This window comes from Eriocheir sinensis, unplaced genomic scaffold, assembly GCF_024679095.1.
Source record: "Eriocheir sinensis breed Jianghai 21 unplaced genomic scaffold, ASM2467909v1 Scaffold252, whole genome shotgun sequence".
NCBI classification, from domain to species: domain Eukaryota; kingdom Metazoa; phylum Arthropoda; class Malacostraca; order Decapoda; family Varunidae; genus Eriocheir; species Eriocheir sinensis.
The window spans coordinates 292,003-309,492 of record NW_026111557.1 but is presented as its reverse complement, the minus strand read 5'-3'; the positions used below and the strand labels follow the sequence as shown (position 1 = coordinate 309,492).

At 44.2% G+C, this 17,490-nt stretch overlaps 1 protein-coding gene and 2 long non-coding RNA genes across 7 annotated transcripts in view; 2 read left to right on the top strand and 1 right to left on the bottom strand.

Annotated features, from left to right (window-relative positions):
• LOC126991220 (Golgi-specific brefeldin A-resistance guanine nucleotide exchange factor 1-like) overlaps positions 1-17,490 on the top strand; it is a 41,126-nt gene that overhangs the window by 10,717 nt on the left and 12,919 nt on the right. For all 5 annotated transcript variants that reach the window (XM_050850001.1, XM_050850003.1, XM_050850002.1 and 2 more), the window contains exons 5-9: positions 861-4,059; positions 6,724-6,936; positions 11,455-12,027; positions 13,681-13,828; positions 16,920-17,104. In XM_050850001.1, coding sequence (XP_050705958.1) covers positions 861-4,059; positions 6,724-6,936; positions 11,455-12,027; positions 13,681-13,828; positions 16,920-17,104 — 4,318 coding nt within the window. The remainder of the gene's footprint in view (positions 1-860; positions 4,060-6,723; positions 6,937-11,454; positions 12,028-13,680; positions 13,829-16,919; positions 17,105-17,490) is intronic.
• LOC126991221 (uncharacterized) lies at positions 14,548-16,002 on the top strand. Its single transcript, XR_007745272.1, has 3 exons — positions 14,548-14,691; positions 15,090-15,487; positions 15,886-16,002. It is a non-coding gene; the product is annotated as an uncharacterized LOC126991221 (long non-coding RNA).
• On the bottom strand, positions 14,691-16,483 carry LOC126991224 (uncharacterized). The gene is made up of 3 exons (XR_007745274.1): positions 16,218-16,483; positions 15,024-15,620; positions 14,691-14,824 (listed from the first exon to the last, which is right to left on the bottom strand). It is a non-coding gene; the product is annotated as an uncharacterized LOC126991224 (long non-coding RNA).

Here is a 17,490-nt window from a genome sequence, read left to right as displayed (position 1 = left end):
CAGAACCCCCAGAAAAACGCACATGAACTCACACACACACAAAGAAATACTGCAGGTTGAACATAAAAAGATTGTACATTTTGTGAGATATCTCTAAAACAATTAAAGTTAGCTCTACCAAAACCTACACGGACGCACACAGATAAATTACGCACATGCATGTCGAATCCCAAACGCGTACATGGACTACAACCCCCTGAAAAACGCACACAAACACACGCATACACAGCGATTAACTGGTGGATGCTCTTGTCCAATATGGCGGCATTTTTGCATAGCTTCACCTGTCTTGACCAAACTTTAATTGCATTTTTATAAGTAACTACAACCACTACAATAGAATGCAAACCACCACCAGAAACTACAACTCTTCCACTACAACATCCACCCATGACTCCACTCCCAACTCCACCTACAACTCCGGGAAATGCAATACTGATACAACATTTTTTTCACAACTAATCTGTTTTCATCACTTATAAATTTTCGCCTAACTTCAACTGCATTTTTCTAAGTAACTACAATCACTACAACCAAACGCAAACCACCACCAGAAACTACAACTCTTCCACTACAACATCCACCTATGACTCCACTCCCAGCTCCACCTACAACTCCAGGAAATGCAATACTGATACAACATTTTTTTCACAACTAATCTGTTTTCATCACTTATAAATTTTCGCCTAACTTCAACTGCATTTTTCTAAGTAACTACAATCACTACAACCAAACGCAAACCACCACAAGAAACTACAACTCTTCCACTACAACATCCACCCATGACTCCACTCCCAACTCCACCTACAACTCCGGGAAATGCAATACTGACCCAACATTTTTTCTCTCTCCCTCCACAGGATCTGCTTTGAGAACCGTCTGAGTGACCTTCTCCGAGCTTGCACCGAGGAAGCGTTGCGACAAATGGTGACATTAATCTTCACACGCCTACCTTTGTATCCCCCCCACGACGCCCCCCAGGCCCCCAGCTCCACCCCCTGCCACAACAAGGTCAAGCTAAGGTCGGGGAAGGTCGCTGCCAAGTCTGGACCCCCTGCGGCGAACGGACCCGGAGATATGAGGTCGAGAAGTCAGGGGTCAAATTCCTCGGCAAAACCCGAGATTGAGTCCTGTGGTGTCGGGGGCGTTGTCGCAGCTGGTGTTGTGGCGGCTGGTGTTAGAAGCATGGCGGCTGTGGCGGGTGGCTCTAACACACCCGGCGGAGGAGCGGAGGACGCCAGCGGACCGCCAACTCAACCACACGAGGCGTCACAGGCGGAAACGGACGAGGATTTTGAGCTGAAAAACGCCGAAAATGGAAAAACCGCCCCGGAAAAGATTTACGAAACGGCGATTGGCACGCCGGCGGCTGCTTGTGGCGGCATGGCGGGTGACCCAGGCGGTGTGGGAGACATGGCGGCTGGTGTTCGGAGCCACACGGCCGCCACACCGCCCCAAACACCAGCGCAAACACCACCAGCGTCAGACAAGTTTACCAACGCCCAGGGAGTGACATTTACCGTGACTTCAAAACACGGGGACGATTCGACGTTTAACTCCGCAAACGGGGACCCAAACACACAGCCGTTTGGAATACCGTGTGTCCGGGAGGTCCTGTCCTTCCTCATATCCCTGACCACCCCGACGAACGACCAAAACACCGTCAAAATGATCCAAACGGCACTCAACCTCCTCACCGTCGCTCTCGAAATCGGGTCAAACACCATCGGGGAAATACCGTGTTTGGTCAGCCTTCTCTCGGACCACCTCTGCAAACACCTCCTGCAGATTCTGACCCGTTTGGACACGCACCGAAGCTATGGGGTCTACACGAGTGCCCTGCGTTTGTTTGCGTGTTTGTGTGAGAGTTTCCGCACACACATCAAGTACCAAATCGAGGTTCTGCACACACGGATCCTCTCGCTTGTGACCTCGGAACAAGCGGAGGTCACGTACACACACAAGGAGTACGCTATCCAAACGCTCATCCATATCTGGTGTTTGGATGGGTTTCCAAACGAGCTCTATATCAATTACGATTGCGATGTTTTCTCTGCGAATTGCTTTGAGGATACGGTCAAATCCATCTCCAAACAGGTGTTCCCGCTTGAAGGCGTGTTTGGAAATAACCTCCTGTGTTTGGATTTGCTGCTGCTGCTGATGGAGAGCCTGGACGCAAACGCAGACAAAACCAGGGATGACTCCGCGCTTGAAAACGTGTATCAAGCGTCCGCGGCTGCAAAACAAACACATCCAAACGGGAAGTGGTCGCCCAGCGGGGAAATCGCGGAGGGGGGCGTGTTTTACCCATACGGACATGCCCCCAGGCTGGTCACACGCACGCAACTCCGCGACGGGAAACAAACGGACGTCCAAACGCTGACCAAACGCAAACGGCAGAAAAACGTGATTGCAACCGCGACAGAGCTCTTCAACACCAAGCCGGAGAAGGGAATCGCCTACCTCATAGAAAACGGGATCCTGGGAGCGAAAACGGCAGCCGGGATCCAAACGGCGGAGACCCCGGTCCAAACGCAGGGGAAAACGGAGCCGCCCGGTCTATCCAGGGACAAGGGGAAGCAAGCCGCGGAAGACACGGATCAAACGGATCACAAACGCAAGGAGAAAACGGACCAAACGCAGCGGAGTCAAACGGAAGCGGAGGAGATTGCCGTTTTTCTCCGCCAGAACCCTAAGTTGTGCAAGAAAGCGCTTGGAAACTACCTCTCGGCCAAGAAAAACGTGGATATCCTAAATGCGTTTGTCGGGACGTTTGATTTCAAGAATCTACGTGTGGACGAGGCGCTCCGTTTGTTTCTGGAGTCGTTCCGTTTGCCCGGGGAAGCTCCGCTCATCTCGCTGGTCCTGGAGACATTCGCTACACACTGGTTCGAGTCAAACACCAAAACAAACGGGAAACCAAACACCGGGGAGGAACAGACAAACGGAGCACAGAATCTCAACGCTGGACCCACGGATGTGATTTCGGGTGACGCAAACGTGGATGAGCCAAACACCGTCGATCCAAACGTGTCCGAAATTCCAAACGCCGGTGAGTCAAACACGGAAATCCCGCACATGGTTGGAATTGCAAACACCCAGGGGCCGAATGTCACCGAACCAAACACACTGGGAATTCCAAACGCAGGGGAGGTGGATACAAGCGTAGGGGAGATTCCAAACGGCTCGGAAGGCGTGGGAATCTCGACACCTGGGAATGAGAATGTCGTAGATTCAAACTTGGCGTCAATCCCAAACGCATCGTCAACGGATCCAAACGGAGGGAGTCGCCCAGCGCCCGGAACGCAGCAAACGTCAAACGCAACCTCCCCGAGACCAAACAGGGCCAGCAAACTCAGGCCAGGGAACACAAACGGGACTTCGGGATATCCAAACGGGACCTCGGCGAATCCAAACACCGGGAGTAGATTGAAGCCCGGGTCAACAGGAGGAGGCTCGGGACCCACCGCCTCCACCCCGCTCACCCCAAATCCAAACGGAGGTCCGCCCAAACCAAACGTGGCGCCCTATAACCCAAACGTGCTGTCCAGTGATGCTGCGTTCACCCTGGCCTATGCTGTCATCATGCTAAACGTAGACCAGCACAATAAAAACGCAAGGAAGCAAAACGTACCCATGACAGCGGACCAGTTTAAAGCGAATCTCCGTGGAGTCAATGATGGGCAGAATTTCGATCCGTTTGTCTTGGCCGAAATCTACCAGGCGGTCAAATCGGAGGAGTTCGTCATGCCCTCGGAGCAAACGGGGGTCATACGGGACGAGTACGAGTGGAAACTGGTCCTCAAACGGGGCCGTATGGAACAATCGGAGCCCTATGTCCTTGCAAACGGAGGGAGGGCTATGGACCAACAGCTGTTTGCCTGCGCTTGGGGGCCATCCGTCGCCGCCCTCTCGTACGTGTTTGACAAGACGACAAACGAGAGTGTCATCAAAACGTCGCTCGCTGGGTACAAGCGGATCGCCTCAATCGCGTATAGATTCAACATGTCGGATGTTTTCGATAATCTGATTGTTACGCTCTGCAAATTCACGAGTGTGGTAAGTGTCTGTGTGTGTGTTTTAAGTGCTTGTAACTCAGGTGCCGTTTGGGTTAGAGGTGTGCCGTTTGTGTCTGTTTGTAGAGGAAGGATTTATCTATCTTTTTTGTTCTTGGAGTTTGTCTGTATCTTATTTCAATCTAGAGATATTTAGCTTTTTCTTAAACTTTTTTGCTTAAATTTTACTGTCCCATCTGGTATAAGTGGTGTTTTAATTGCTTATAACTCGGGTACCGTTTGGGTTAGAGATGTGCCGTTTGTGTCTGTTTGTAGAGGAAGGATTTGTCTATCTTTCTCATCCTTGGGGTTTTGACTGTATCTTTTACCTATCTTGAGTTATCTTGATTTTTCTTAAACTTTTTTGCTTAAATTTTGCGGTCTCACCTGCTATCAGTGTTGTTTGAATTGCTTATAACTCAAGTGCTGTTTGGGTTAGAGGTGTACCGTTTGTTTCTGTTTGTAGAGGAAGGATTTATCTATCTTTTTTGTTCTTGGGGTTTGTCTGTATCTTATCCCTATCTTGAGTTATCTTGCTTTATCTTAAACTTTTTTGCTTAATTTTTGCAGTCTCATCTGTTATAAGTGTTGTTAGAATTGCTTGTAACTCGGGTGCCGTTTGGGTTAGAGATGTGCCGTTTGTTTCTGTTTGTAGAGGAAGGATTAGCCTATCTTACTGTATCTTGCATTTGACTGTATCTTATTTCAATCTAGAGATATTTAGCTTTTTCTTAAACTTTTTTGCTTAAATTTTACTGTCCCATCTGCTATAAGTGTTGTTTTAATTGCTTATAACTCGGGTACCGATTGGGTTAGAGATATGCCGTTTGTGTCTGTTTGTAGAGGAAGGATTTGTCTATCTTTCTCATCCTTGGGGTTTTGACTGTATCTTTTACCTATCTTGAGTTATCTTGCTTTTTCTTAAACTTTTTTGCTTAATTTTTGCGGTCTCACCTGCTATAAGTGTTGTTTTAATTGCTTATAACTCGGGTGCCGTTTGGGTTAGAGGTGTGCCGTTTGTGTCTGTTTGTAGAGGAAGGATTTATCTATCTTTTTTATTATTGAAATTTGACTGTATCTTATCTCTATCTTGAATTATCTTGCTTTATCTTAAACTTTTTTGCTTAATTTTTGCGGTCTCACCTGCTATAAGTGTTGTTTTAATTGCTTATAACTCGGGTGCCGTTTGGGTTAGAGGTGTGCGGTTTGTGTCTGTTTGTAGAGGAAGGATTTATCTATCTTTTTTGTATTTGGGGTTTGTCTGTATCTTATTTCAATCTAGAGATATTTAGCTTTTTCTTAAACTTTTTTGCTTAAATTTTACTGTCCCATCTGCTATAAGTGGTGTTTTAATTGCTTATAACTCGGGTACCGTTTGGGTTAGAGGTGTGCCGTTTGTGTCTGTTTGTAGAGGAAGGATTTGTCTATCTTTCTCATCCTTGGGGTTTTGACTGTATCTTTTTCCTATCTTGAGTTATCTTGATTTTTCTTAAACTTTTTTGCTTAATTTTTGCGGTCTCACCTGCTATCAGTGTTGTTTGAATTGCTTGTAACTCGGGTGCTGTTTGGGTTAGAGATGTGCTGTTTGTTTCTGTTTGTAGAGGAAGGATTAGCTTATCTTACTGTATCTTGCATTTGACTGTATCTTCTTTCAATCTCGAGTTATCTTGCTTTTTCTTAAACTTTTTTGCTTAAATTTTACTGTCCCATCTGCTATAAGTGGTGTTTTAATTGTTTATAACTCGGGTACCGTTTGGGTTACAGGTGTGCCGTTTGTTTCTGTTTGTAGAGGAAGGATTACCCTATCTTACCGTATCTTGCATTTGACTGTATCTTATTTCAATCTAGAGATATTTAGCTTTTTCTCAAACTTTTTTGCTTAAATTTTACTGTCCCATCTGCTATAAGTGGTGTTTTAATTGCTTATAACTCGGGTACCGTTTGGATTAGAGATGTGCCGTTTGTTTCTGTTTGTAGAGGAAGGATTTATCTATCTTTTTTTGTATTTGGGGTTTGTCTGTATCTTATCCCTATCTTGAAATATCTTACTTTTTCTGAAACTTTTTTTGCGTAATTTATCTGTCCCATCTGCTATAAGTGGTGTTTTAATTGCTTATAACTCGGGTACCGTTTGGGTTAGAGGTGTGCCGTTTGTTTCTGTTTGTAGAGGAAGGATTTATCTATCTTTTTTGTTCTTGGGGTTTGTCTGTATCTTATCCCTATCTTGAAATATCTTACTTTTTCTGAAACTTTTTTTGCGTAATTTATCTGTCCCATCTGCTGTAAGTGTTGTTTTAATTGCTTATAACTCGGGTACCGATTGGGTTAGAGATATGCCGTTTGTGTCTGTTTGTAGAGGAAGGATTTATCTATCTTTTTTGTTCTTGGAGTTTGTCTGTATCTTATCCCTATCTTGAAATATCTTACTTTTTCTGAAACTTTTTTTGCGTAATTTATCTGTCCCATCTGCTGTAAGTGTTGTTTTAATTGCTTATAACTCGGGTACCGATTGGGTTAGAGATATGCCGTTTGTGTCTGTTTGTAGAGAAAGGATTTATCTATCTTTTTTGTTCTTGGAGTTTGTCTGTATCTTATCCCTATCTTGAAATATCTTACTTTTTCTGAAACTTTTTTTGCGTAATTTATCCGATCATTTTCACTACCACAGACGGGGCAGTCCGAGGGCATCGCGGCTGTCTTCGCAGGGAGCATAAGGGCCAGGCTGTCCACCCGCTGCGTTGTTGACCTCATAGTAGCCTACGGGGACGCTGTGCGGGACGGCTGGAAGAATGTTGTTGAGGTCATTGTCCGTCTTTTCAAAGCAAGACTCCTCCCTTCCTCTCTCACCGATGCCCACGACTTTTTGGACCCGAGCGGCAAGGTGGGTGTACGAGTGAGGTTGTTTGTTTTGCTTCTCCTGGGGTTGTGGGTGGGGTTAGGAGGAAAGTGTTTAGTGGGGGTTGTAGGGGAGGAGTTGTAGTTTCTTGTGGTGGTTTCGGATTGGTTGTAGCTTTTGTAGTTACTTAGAAAAATGCAGTTAAAGTTAGGTGGAGATATCTGACAACCACATTTTTGACTCATAATGTTCTGTTAGTTTTGCTTCTCCTGGGGTTGTGGGTGGGGTTAGGAGGAAAGTGTTTAGTGGGGGTTGTAGGGGAGGAGTTGTAGTTTCTTGTGGTGGTTTCGGATTGGTTGTAGCTGTTGTAGTTACTTAGAAAAATGCAGTTGAAGTTAGGGGAATATACGTGACTACCACTTTTTACACCTATAATGTGTTGTTTGTTTTGCTTCTCCTGGGGTTGTGGGTGGGATTAGGAGGAAAGTGTTTAGTGGGGGTTGTAGGGGAGGAGTTGTAGTTTCTTGTGGTGGTTTCGGTTTGGCTGTAGTGGTTTTAGTTACTTAGAAAATGGAGTTGAAGTTAGGGGAATATACCTGACAACCATTTTTTACACCCATAATGTGTTGTTTGTTTTGCTTCTCCTGGGGTTGTTGGTGGGGTTACGAGGAAAGTGTTTAGTGGGGGTTGTAGGGGAGGAGTTGTAGTTTCTTGTGGTGGTTTCGGATTGGTTGTAGCTGTTGTAGTTACTTAGAAAAATGCAGTTAAAGTTAGGGGAATATACCTGACAACCATTTTTTACACCTATAATGTGTTGTTAGTTTTGCTTCTCCTGGGGTTGTGGGTGGGATTAGGAGGAAAGTGTTTAGTGGGGGTTGTAGGGGAGGAGTTGTAGTTTCTTGTGGTGGTTTCAGATTGGTTGTAGCTCTTGTAGTTACTTAGAAAAATGCAGTTAAAGTTAGGGGAATATACCTGACAACCATTTTTTACACCTATAATGTGTTGTTAGTTTTGCTTTTCCTGGGGTTGTGGGTGGGGTTAGGAGGAAAGTGTTTAATGGGGGTTGTAGGGGAGGAGTTGTAGTTTCTTGTGGTGGTTTCGGATTGGTTGTAGCTTTTGTAGTTACTTAGAAAAATGCAGTTGAAGTTAGGGGAATATACCTGACAACCATTTTTTACACCCATAATGTGTTGTTTGTTTTGCTTCTCCTGGGGTTGTGGGTGGGGTTAGGAGGAAAGTGTTTAGTGGGGGTTGTAGGGGAGGAGTTGTAATTTCTTGTGGTGGTTTCGGATTGGTTGTAGCTGTTGTAGTTACTTAGAAAACTGCAGTTAAAGTTAGGGGAATATACCTGACAACCATTTTTTACACCCATAATGTGTTGTTAGTTTTGCTTCTCCTGGGGTTGTGGGTGAGGTTAGGAGGAAAGTGTTTAGTGGGGGTTGTAGGGGAGGAGTTGTAGTTTCTTGTGGTGGTTTCAGATTGGTTGTAGCTGTTGTAGTTACTTAGAAAAATGCAGTTAAAGTTAGGGGAATATACCTGACAACCACATTTTTGACTCATAATGTGTTGTTAGTTTTGCTTCTCTTGGGGTTGTGGGTGGGGTTAGGAGGAAAGTGTTTAGTGGGGGTTGTAGGGGAGGAGTTGTAGTTTCTTGTGGTGGTTTCAGATTGGTTGTAGCTCTTGTAGTTACTTAGAAAAATGCAGTTAAAGTTAGGGGAATATACCTGACAACCACTTTTTACACCTATAATGTGTTGTTAGTTTTGCTTTTCCTGGGGTTGTGGGTGGGGTTAGGAGGAAAGTGTTTAGTGGGGGTTGTAGGGGAGGAGTTGTAGTTTCTTGTGGTGGTTTCGGATTGGTTGTAGCTGTTGTAGTTACTTAGAAAAATGCAGTTAAAGTTAGGGGAATATACCTGACAACCATTTTTTACACCCATAATGTGTTGTTTGTTTTGCTTCTCCTGGGATTGTGGGTGGGGTTAGGAGGAAAGTGTTTAGTGGGGGTTGTAGGGGAGGAGTTGTAGTTTCTTGTGGTGGTTTCGGATTGGTTGTAGCTGTTGTAGTTACTTAAAAAAATGCAGTTAAAGTTAGGGGAATATACCTGACAACCATTTTTTACACCTATAATGTGTTGTTAGTTTTGATTTTCCTGGGGTTGTGGGTGGGGTTAGGGGGAAAGTGTTTAGTGGGGGTTGTAGGGGAGGAGTTGTAGTTTCTTGTGGTGGTTTCGGATTGGATATAAACTTTGTAGTTACTTAGAAAAATGCAGTTGAAGTTAGGGGAATATACCTGACAACCATTTTTTACACCTATAATGTGTTGTTTGTTTTGCTTCTCCTGGGGTTGTGGGTGGGGTTAGGAGGAAAGTGTTTAGTGGGGGTTGTAGGGGAGGAGTTGTAGTTTCTTGTGGTGGTTTCGGATTCGATATAGCTTTTGTAGTTACTTAGAAAAATGCAGTTGAATTTAGGGGAATATACCTGACAACCACATTTTTGACTCATAATGTGTTGTTAGTTTTGCTTTTCCTGGGGTTGTGGGTGGGGTTAGGAGGAAAGTGTTTAGTGGGAGTTGTAGGGGAGGAGTTGTAGTTTCTTGTGGTGGTTTCAGATTGGTTGTAGCTCTTGTAGTTACTTAGAAAAATGCAGTTGAAGTTAGGGGAATATACCTGACAACCATTTTTTACACCTATAATGTGTTGTTAGTTTTGCTTCTCCTGGGGTTGTGGGTGGGGTTAGGAGGAAAGTGTTTAGTGGGGGTTGTAGGGGAGGAGTTGTAGTTTCTTGTGGTGGTTTTGGATTGGATATAGCTTTTGTAGTTACTTAGAAAAATGCAGTTGAAGTTAGGGGAATATACCTGACAACCATTTTTTACACCTATAATGTGTTGTTTGTTTTGCTTTTCCTGGGGTTGTGAGTGGGGTTAGGAGGAAAGTGTTTAGTGGGGGTTGTAGGGGAGGAGTTGTAGTTTCTTGTGGTGGTTTCGGATTGGTTGTAGCTGTTGTAGTTACTTAGAAAAATGCAGTTAAAGTTAGGTGGAGATATCTGACAACCACATTTTTGACTCATAATGTTCTGTTAGTTTTGCTTCTCCTGGGGTTGTGGGTGGGATTAGGAGGAAAGTGTTTAGTGGGGGTTGTAGGGGAGGAGTTGTAGTTTCTTGTGGTGGTTTCGGATTGGTTGTAGCTGTTGTAGTTACTTAGAAAAATGCAGTTGAAGTTAGGGGAATATACCTGAAAACCACATTTTTGACTCATAATCTTCTGATAGTTTTGCTTTTCTTGGGGTTGTGGGTGGGGTTAGGAGGAAAGTGTTTAGTGGGGGTTGTAGGGGAGGAGTTGTAGTTTCTTGTGGTGGTTTCAGATTGGTTGTAGCTGTTGTAGTAACTTAGAAAAATGCAGTTAAAATTAGGTGGAGATACCTGGCAACCACTTTTTTGACTCATAATGTTCTGTTAGTATTGCTTCTCCTGGAGTTATAAGTGAAGTTAGGAGCAAACATCTTAAGTAAAAATTGTAGTGGAGGAGTTGTAGTTTCCAGTGGTAGCTTTGGATTCGTAGTAGCTGTAGTAGTTACTTAGAAAAATGGACTTGAACTTACGTGAAAGATATCTCAGAACTACTTTTTTCACCTATAATGTTTTATTACTTTTGCATTTCCTGTGGTTATAAGTGAAGTTAGGAGAAAACACCTTAAGTAAAAATTGTAGTTGAGGAGTTGTAGTTTCCAGCGGTGGCTTCGGTTTTGGTGTAGTACTTGTAGTTACTTAGAAAAATACAGTTAAATTTAGGTGGATATATCTGATAACCACTTTTTTGACTCCTAATGTTCTGTTAGTATTGCTTCTCCTGGAGTTATAAGTGGAGTTAGGAGAAAACACCTTAAGTAAATATTATAGTGGAGGAGTTGTAGTTTCCAGTGGTGGCTTCGGATCCGTAGTAGCTGTAGTAGTTACTTAGAAAAATGGACTTGAACTTAGGTGAAAGATATCTCAGAACTACTTTTTTCACCCATAATGTTTTGTTACTTTTGCATTTCCTGTGGTTATAAGTGAAGTTAGGAGAAAACACCTTAAGTAAAAATTATAGTGGAGGAGTTGTAGTTTCCAGTGGTTGCTTCAGATTTGGTGTAGTACTTGTAGTTACTTAGAAAAATACAGTTAAATTTAGGTGGATATATCTGATAACCACTTTTTTGACTCCTAATGTTCTGTTAGTATTGCTTCTCGTGGAGTTATAAGTGGAGTTAGGAGAAAACACCTTAAGTAGAAATTGTAGTGGTGGAGTTGTAGTTTCCAGTGGTGGCTTCGGATCCGTAGTAGCTGTAGTAGTTACTTAGAAAAATGGACTTGAACTTAGGTGAAAGATATCTCAGAACTCCTTTTTTCACCCATAATGTTTTGTTAGTATTGCTTCTCCTGTCATTATAAGTGGAGTCAGATACAAACACCTTAAGTAGAAATTGTAGTGGAGGAGTTGTAGTTTCCAGTGGTGGCTTCGGATCCATTGTAGCACTTACCGTTACTTATAAAAACGCCTTTGAAGTAACCACAACCCCCCTCTCTCTAGGTCAGCCTCCAGCCATCTCCTCCCCTGGCTGCTCCCCAACGCCCCGAGAACAGTCTCTTGTCCTCTCTCTACTCCTACATCGCGCTCGGAGAGTCCACACACACGCGCACACAGGCCGACAGCGAAACAGTCATGTGTGCGCGTGAGTGTGTGCGCGCCTGCCGCCCTGAACGCATCATCCACGAGAGCGTGTATTTACGCACACACACGCTCATGGAATTCACGCACACGCTTCTCTCCGACGCGTACACGGGCCAGGAGGACGCACACAGCCACACGCACACACAGGCCTTCCTCCTGGAGCTCTGTGTGCGCGTTCTGACGGCAAATAAGGACCGCGTACATAAGATCTGGCCCCATGTGCGTAAGAGCATGTACGCGGCGTTCCTGTGTGCGCGGAGGAGCGAGCGTGTGTACCTCCTGGAGCGTACATGTGTGTGCGTCTTGAGGTGCACACAGGTTCTCTTAAGGAGGCCATCGGAGGGCTGGTCCAGGACGGTTCAATGGCTGCTTTCCATAAGGCCTAAACTCATGAATCGCGTCGCTCGGCAGATCCTGTTTGGCCTGAAGGAGGTGAGTTTTAAACGGCTGTAACTCTGGATCCGTTTGAGTTAGAGTTCTCCCGTTTGTGTGTGTTTGTAGAGGAAGGATTTATCTATCTTTCTGTGTTTTGCGTTTGCTTGTATCTTGTTTCTATCTTGAGTTATCTTGGATTTTCTTAAACTTTTTTTGCAATTTTTTTCATTTAAATTATTGTATGTGTGAGATTTAAATGCCAATAACTCTGGATCCGCTTGAGTTAGAGTTCTCCCGTTTATTTCTGTGTATAGAGGAAAGATTTCTCTATCTTTCTGTATTTTAGGTTTTGTTATATCTTATTTCTATCTCGAGTTATCTTGCATTTTCTTAAACTTTTTTGCAATATTTCGTACTTTAAATTATCATCTGTGTGAGATTCAAATGCTTATAACTCTGGATCCATTTGAGTTAGAGTTTTGCCGTTTATTTCTGTGTATAGAGGAAGGATTTATCTATCTTTCCATCTTTTTGTGTTTGGCTGTATCTTATGTCTGTCTTGAGTTATCTTGGATTTTCTTAAACTTTTTTTGCAATATTTCTTAGTTTGAATTATCGTATGTGTGAGATTTAAATGCCAATAACTCTGGATCCGCTTGAGTTAGAATTCTCCCGTTTATTTCTGTGTATAGAGGAAGGCTTTCTCTATCTTTCTGTATTTTAGGTTTTGTTATATCTTATGTCTGTCTTGAGTTATCTTCCTTTTTCTTAAACTTTTTTACTTAATTTTTGCTCTTAATTTATCATATGGGTGATTTTAAATGCTTACAACTCGGAATTCCTTTAGGTTAGAGTCAATCCGTTTCCACCTCATCGAAGCCCAATCCTCGCTCTATCCAACCCCACTATCTGATTGCTCTAATCCTCGTTCACTTTCTCACTATCTCACTTTCTTTCATGACAAGTATAATATTTTTCCTATATTTTTTTTACACGACCTCAAGTAAAAGGCCTATAGCTCCACTTCTAAGAAAGATAGACCCAATCTGTTTATGCCTGATTGAAGCCCAATCCTCGCTTTATCGAACCCCACTATCCGCTCGCTCTAATCCTCACTCACTTTCTCACTATCTCACTTTCTTTCATGACAAGTATAAAATTATTCCATTATTTTTATGACATGACCAAAAGTTAGAGGCCTATAGCTCCACTCCTAAGAAAGATAGACCCAATCTGTTTGTGCCTAATCGAAGCCCAATCCTCGCTCTTTCTAACGCCACTATCCATTCACTCTAATCCTCGCTCACTTTCTCACTATCTCACTTTATTTCATGACAAGTATAAGATTTTTCCAGCATTTTTTTGACATATCCCAAAAGTTAAAGGCCTATAGCTCCACTCCTAAGAAAGATAGACCCAATCCGTTTGTGCCTAATCGAAGCCCAATCCTCGCTCTTTCCAATGCCACTATCCGCTCACTCTAATCCTCGCTCACTTTCTCACTATCTCACTTTCTTTCATGACAAGTATAAAAAAATTTCCATTATTTTTATGACATGACCAAAACTTAGAGGCCTATAGCTCCACTTCTAAGAAAGATAGACCCAATCCGTTTGTGCCTAATCGAAGCCCAATCCTCGCTCTATCCAACCCTACTATCCGCTTGCTCTAATCCTCGCTCACTTTCTCACTATCTCACTTTCTTTGCAGGTTCTGACAGCCAACACGCTGCACATCCAGATTGAAGAAGATTGGGATCTGATTTTTAGACTTGTGGAGTTTGCCGGAGCGGGCGCCTTACCCCCCCCTCAGTACCTCCTGGGGGGGGCGGGGGAGGAGGAGGAGGGAGGAGGAGGAGGTAAGGAAGAGGAGGAGGAGGAGGAGGGGGAGGGAAGAAAGAGGAGGAGGAGGAGGAGGAGCTGGAGGTTCAAATCTCATAACCCAATTTTTACCACCATTTTCAACTTGACATCTGCTTACATTTTCCCCTCCCCTGCTTACACCCCTGCATGGATCCCCTTCCCCTTTGGTCAGCAGGTAGAGGAGTCCTTCCCCTACCTGCTGACACCAAGCGCATGCCTCTACATTAAGCAGGTACGGAGAAAAAGGGGAAAATATCAGCAGGTAAAAATCTCATAACCCAATTTTTACCACCATTTTCAACTCGACATCTGCTTACATTTTTCCCTCTCCTGCTTACACCCCTGCATGGATCCCCTTCCCCTTTGGTCAGCAGGTAGAGGAGTCCTTCCCCTACCTGCTGACACTACGCGCTTGCCTCTACGTTAAGCAGGTGGAGAGAAAAAGGGATATATATAAGCAGGTAAAAATCTCATAACTCAATTTTTGCCACCATTTTCAACTTGACATCTGCTTACATTTTTCCCTCTCCTGCTTACACCCCTGCACTGATCCCCTTCCCCTTTGTACAGCAGGTAGAGGAGTCCTTCCCCTACCTACTGACACCAAGCGCATGCCTCTACATTAAGCAGGTACGGAGAAAAAGGGGAAAATATCAGCAGGTAAAAATCTCATAACTCAATTTTTGCCACCATTTTCAACTTGACATCTGCTTACATTTTTCCCTCTCCTGCTTACACCCCTGCACAGATCTCCTTCCCCTTTGGTCAGCAGGTAGAGGAGTCCTTCCCCTACCTGCTGATACCAAGCGCATGCCTCTACATTAAGCAGGTACGGAGAAAAAGGGGAAAATATCAGCAGGTAAAAATCTCATAACTCAATTTTTGCCACCATTTTCAACTCGACATCTGCTTACATTTTTCCCTCTCCTGCTTACACCCCTGCACGGATCCCCTTCCCCTTTGGTCAGCAGGTAGAGGAGTCCTTCCCCTACCTGCTGACACTACGCGCTTGCCTCTACGTTAAGCAGGTGGAGAGAAAAAGGGATATATATAAGCAGGTAAAAATCTCATAACTCAATTTTTGCCACTATTTTCATCTTGACATCTGCTTATATTTTTCCCTCTCCTGCTTACACCCCTGCACTGATCCCCTTCCCCTTTGTACAGCAGGTAGAGGAGACCTTCCCCTACCTGCTGACACCAAGCACTTACCTCTCCTCTAAGCAGATGGAGAGAAAAAGGGATATATATAAGCAGGTAAAAATCTCATAACTCAATTTTTGCCACCATTTTCAACTTGACATCTGCTTACATTTTTCCCTCTCCTGCTTACACCCCTGCACCGATCCCCTTCCCCTTTGGTCAGCAGGTAGAGGAGTCCTTCCCCTACCTGCTGACACCAAGCGCATGCCTCTACATTAAGCAGGTACGGAGAAAAAGGGGAAAATATCAGCAGGTAAAAATCTCATAACTCAATTTTTACCACCATTTTCAACTCGACATCTGCTTACATTTTCCCCTCCCCTGCTTACACCCCTGCACGGATCCCCTTCCCCTTTGTACAGCAGGTAGAGGAGTCCTTCCCCTACCTGCTGATACCAAGCGCATGACTCTACATTAAGCAGGTACGGAGAAAAAGGGGGAAATATCAGCAGGTAAAAATCTCATAACCCAATTTTTACCACCATTTTCAACTTGACATCTGCTTACATTTTTCCCTCTCCTGCTTACACCCCTGCACTGATCCCCTTCCCCTTTGTACAGCAGGTAGAGGAGTCCTTCCCCTACCTGCTGACACCAAGCGCATGCCTCTACATTAAGCAGGTACGGAGAAAAAGGGGAAAATATCAGCAGGTAAAAATCTCATAACTCAATTTTTACCGCAATTTTCAACTCGACATCTGCTTACATTTTCCCCTCCCCTGCTTACACCCCTGCACGGATCCCCTTTCCCTTTGGTCAGCAGGTAGAGGAGTCCTTCCCCTACCTGCTGACATCAAGCGCATGCCTCTACATTAAGCAGGTACAGAGAAAAAGGGGAAAATATCAGCAGGTAAAAATCTCATAACTCAATTTTTACCACCATTTTCAACTTGACATCTGCTTACATTTTCCCCTCCCCTGCTTACACCCCTGCACGGATCCCCTTCCCCTTTGTACAGCAGCTAGAGGAGTCCTTCCCCTACCTGCTGACACTACGCGCTTGCCTCTACGTTAAGCAGGTGGAGAGAAAAAGGGGAAAATATCAGCAGGTAAAAATCTCATAACTCAATTTTTACCGCAATTTTCAACTCGACATCTGCTTACATTTTCCCCTCTCCTGCTTACACCCCTGCACGGATCCCTTTCCCCTTTGGTCAGCAGGTAGAGGAGTCCTTCCCCTACCTACTGACACCAAGCGCATGCCTCTACATTAAGCAGGTACGGAGAAAAAGGGGAAAATATCAGCAGGTAAAAATCTCATAACTCAATTTTTACCGCAATTTTCAACTCGACATCTGCTTACATTTTCCCCTCTCCTGCTTACACCCCTGCACCGATCCCCTTCCCCTTTGGTCAGCAGGTAGAGGAGTCCTTCCCCTACCTGCTGACACCAAGCGCTTGCCTCTACATTAAGCAGGTACAGAGAAAAAGGGGGAATAATGAGCAGGTAAAAATCTCATAACTCAATTTTTGCCACCATTTTCAACTTGACATCTGCTTACATTTTCCCCTCCCCTGCTTACACCCCTGCAGTGATCCCCTTCCCCTTTGTACAGCAGGTAGAGGAGTCCTTCCCCTACCTGCTGACACCAAGCGCTTGCCTCTACATTAAGCAGGTACGGAGAAAAAGGGGAAAATATCAGCAGGTAAAAATCTCATAACTCAATTTTTACCGCAATTTTCAACTCGACATCTGCTTACATTTTCCCCTCCCCTGCTTACACCCCTGCACGGATCCCCTTCCCCTTTGTACAGCAGGTAGAGGAGTCCTTCCCCTACCTGCTGACACCAAGCGCTTGCCTCTACATTAAGCAGGTACGGAGAAAAAGGGGAAAATATCAGCAGGTAAAAATCTCATAACCCAATTTTTCTACCACCACACAGAGAGCGATGGTACCATTGACTCTGGGGTTGGGAGCGATGACCTACCACAACAACCACAACCATCAGATGAGCCCGGTAGTTCTGGTAGCCGGCAACCACCACCACCGTCACCACCACCACCACAGCTACCACTCAGACAACCACAGCAACCGTCATTGGATAGTACTGGGGGAGGATGGATTCTGGTGAGATAGTTCTGTTAGTTTTGGGTCGTAACAAAAATTTATTCATGTGTCACTAACAAAAATATTCATATAAAATCAACCAAGCTCCTAATTACTTTCTACTTAGACTCATTAGATGCGAAATTTAATGAGGATTCCAAATATGTCCTCGGAATTGACGTAGCTGTAGTAATTACGGAGATATAAGCGTTTTAGTGAAGGGAACTTTTATTTTTTCCTCCGAAGTTCACCCAGAGTTCTGTACAAAAAAATTCATATAAAATCAACCAAGCTCTTAATTACCTATCACTTAGACTCATTAGATGCGGAATTTAACGAGGATTCCAAATATGTCCTCGGAATCGACTTAGCATTAGTAATTACTGAGATATTAGAGATTTTGTGAA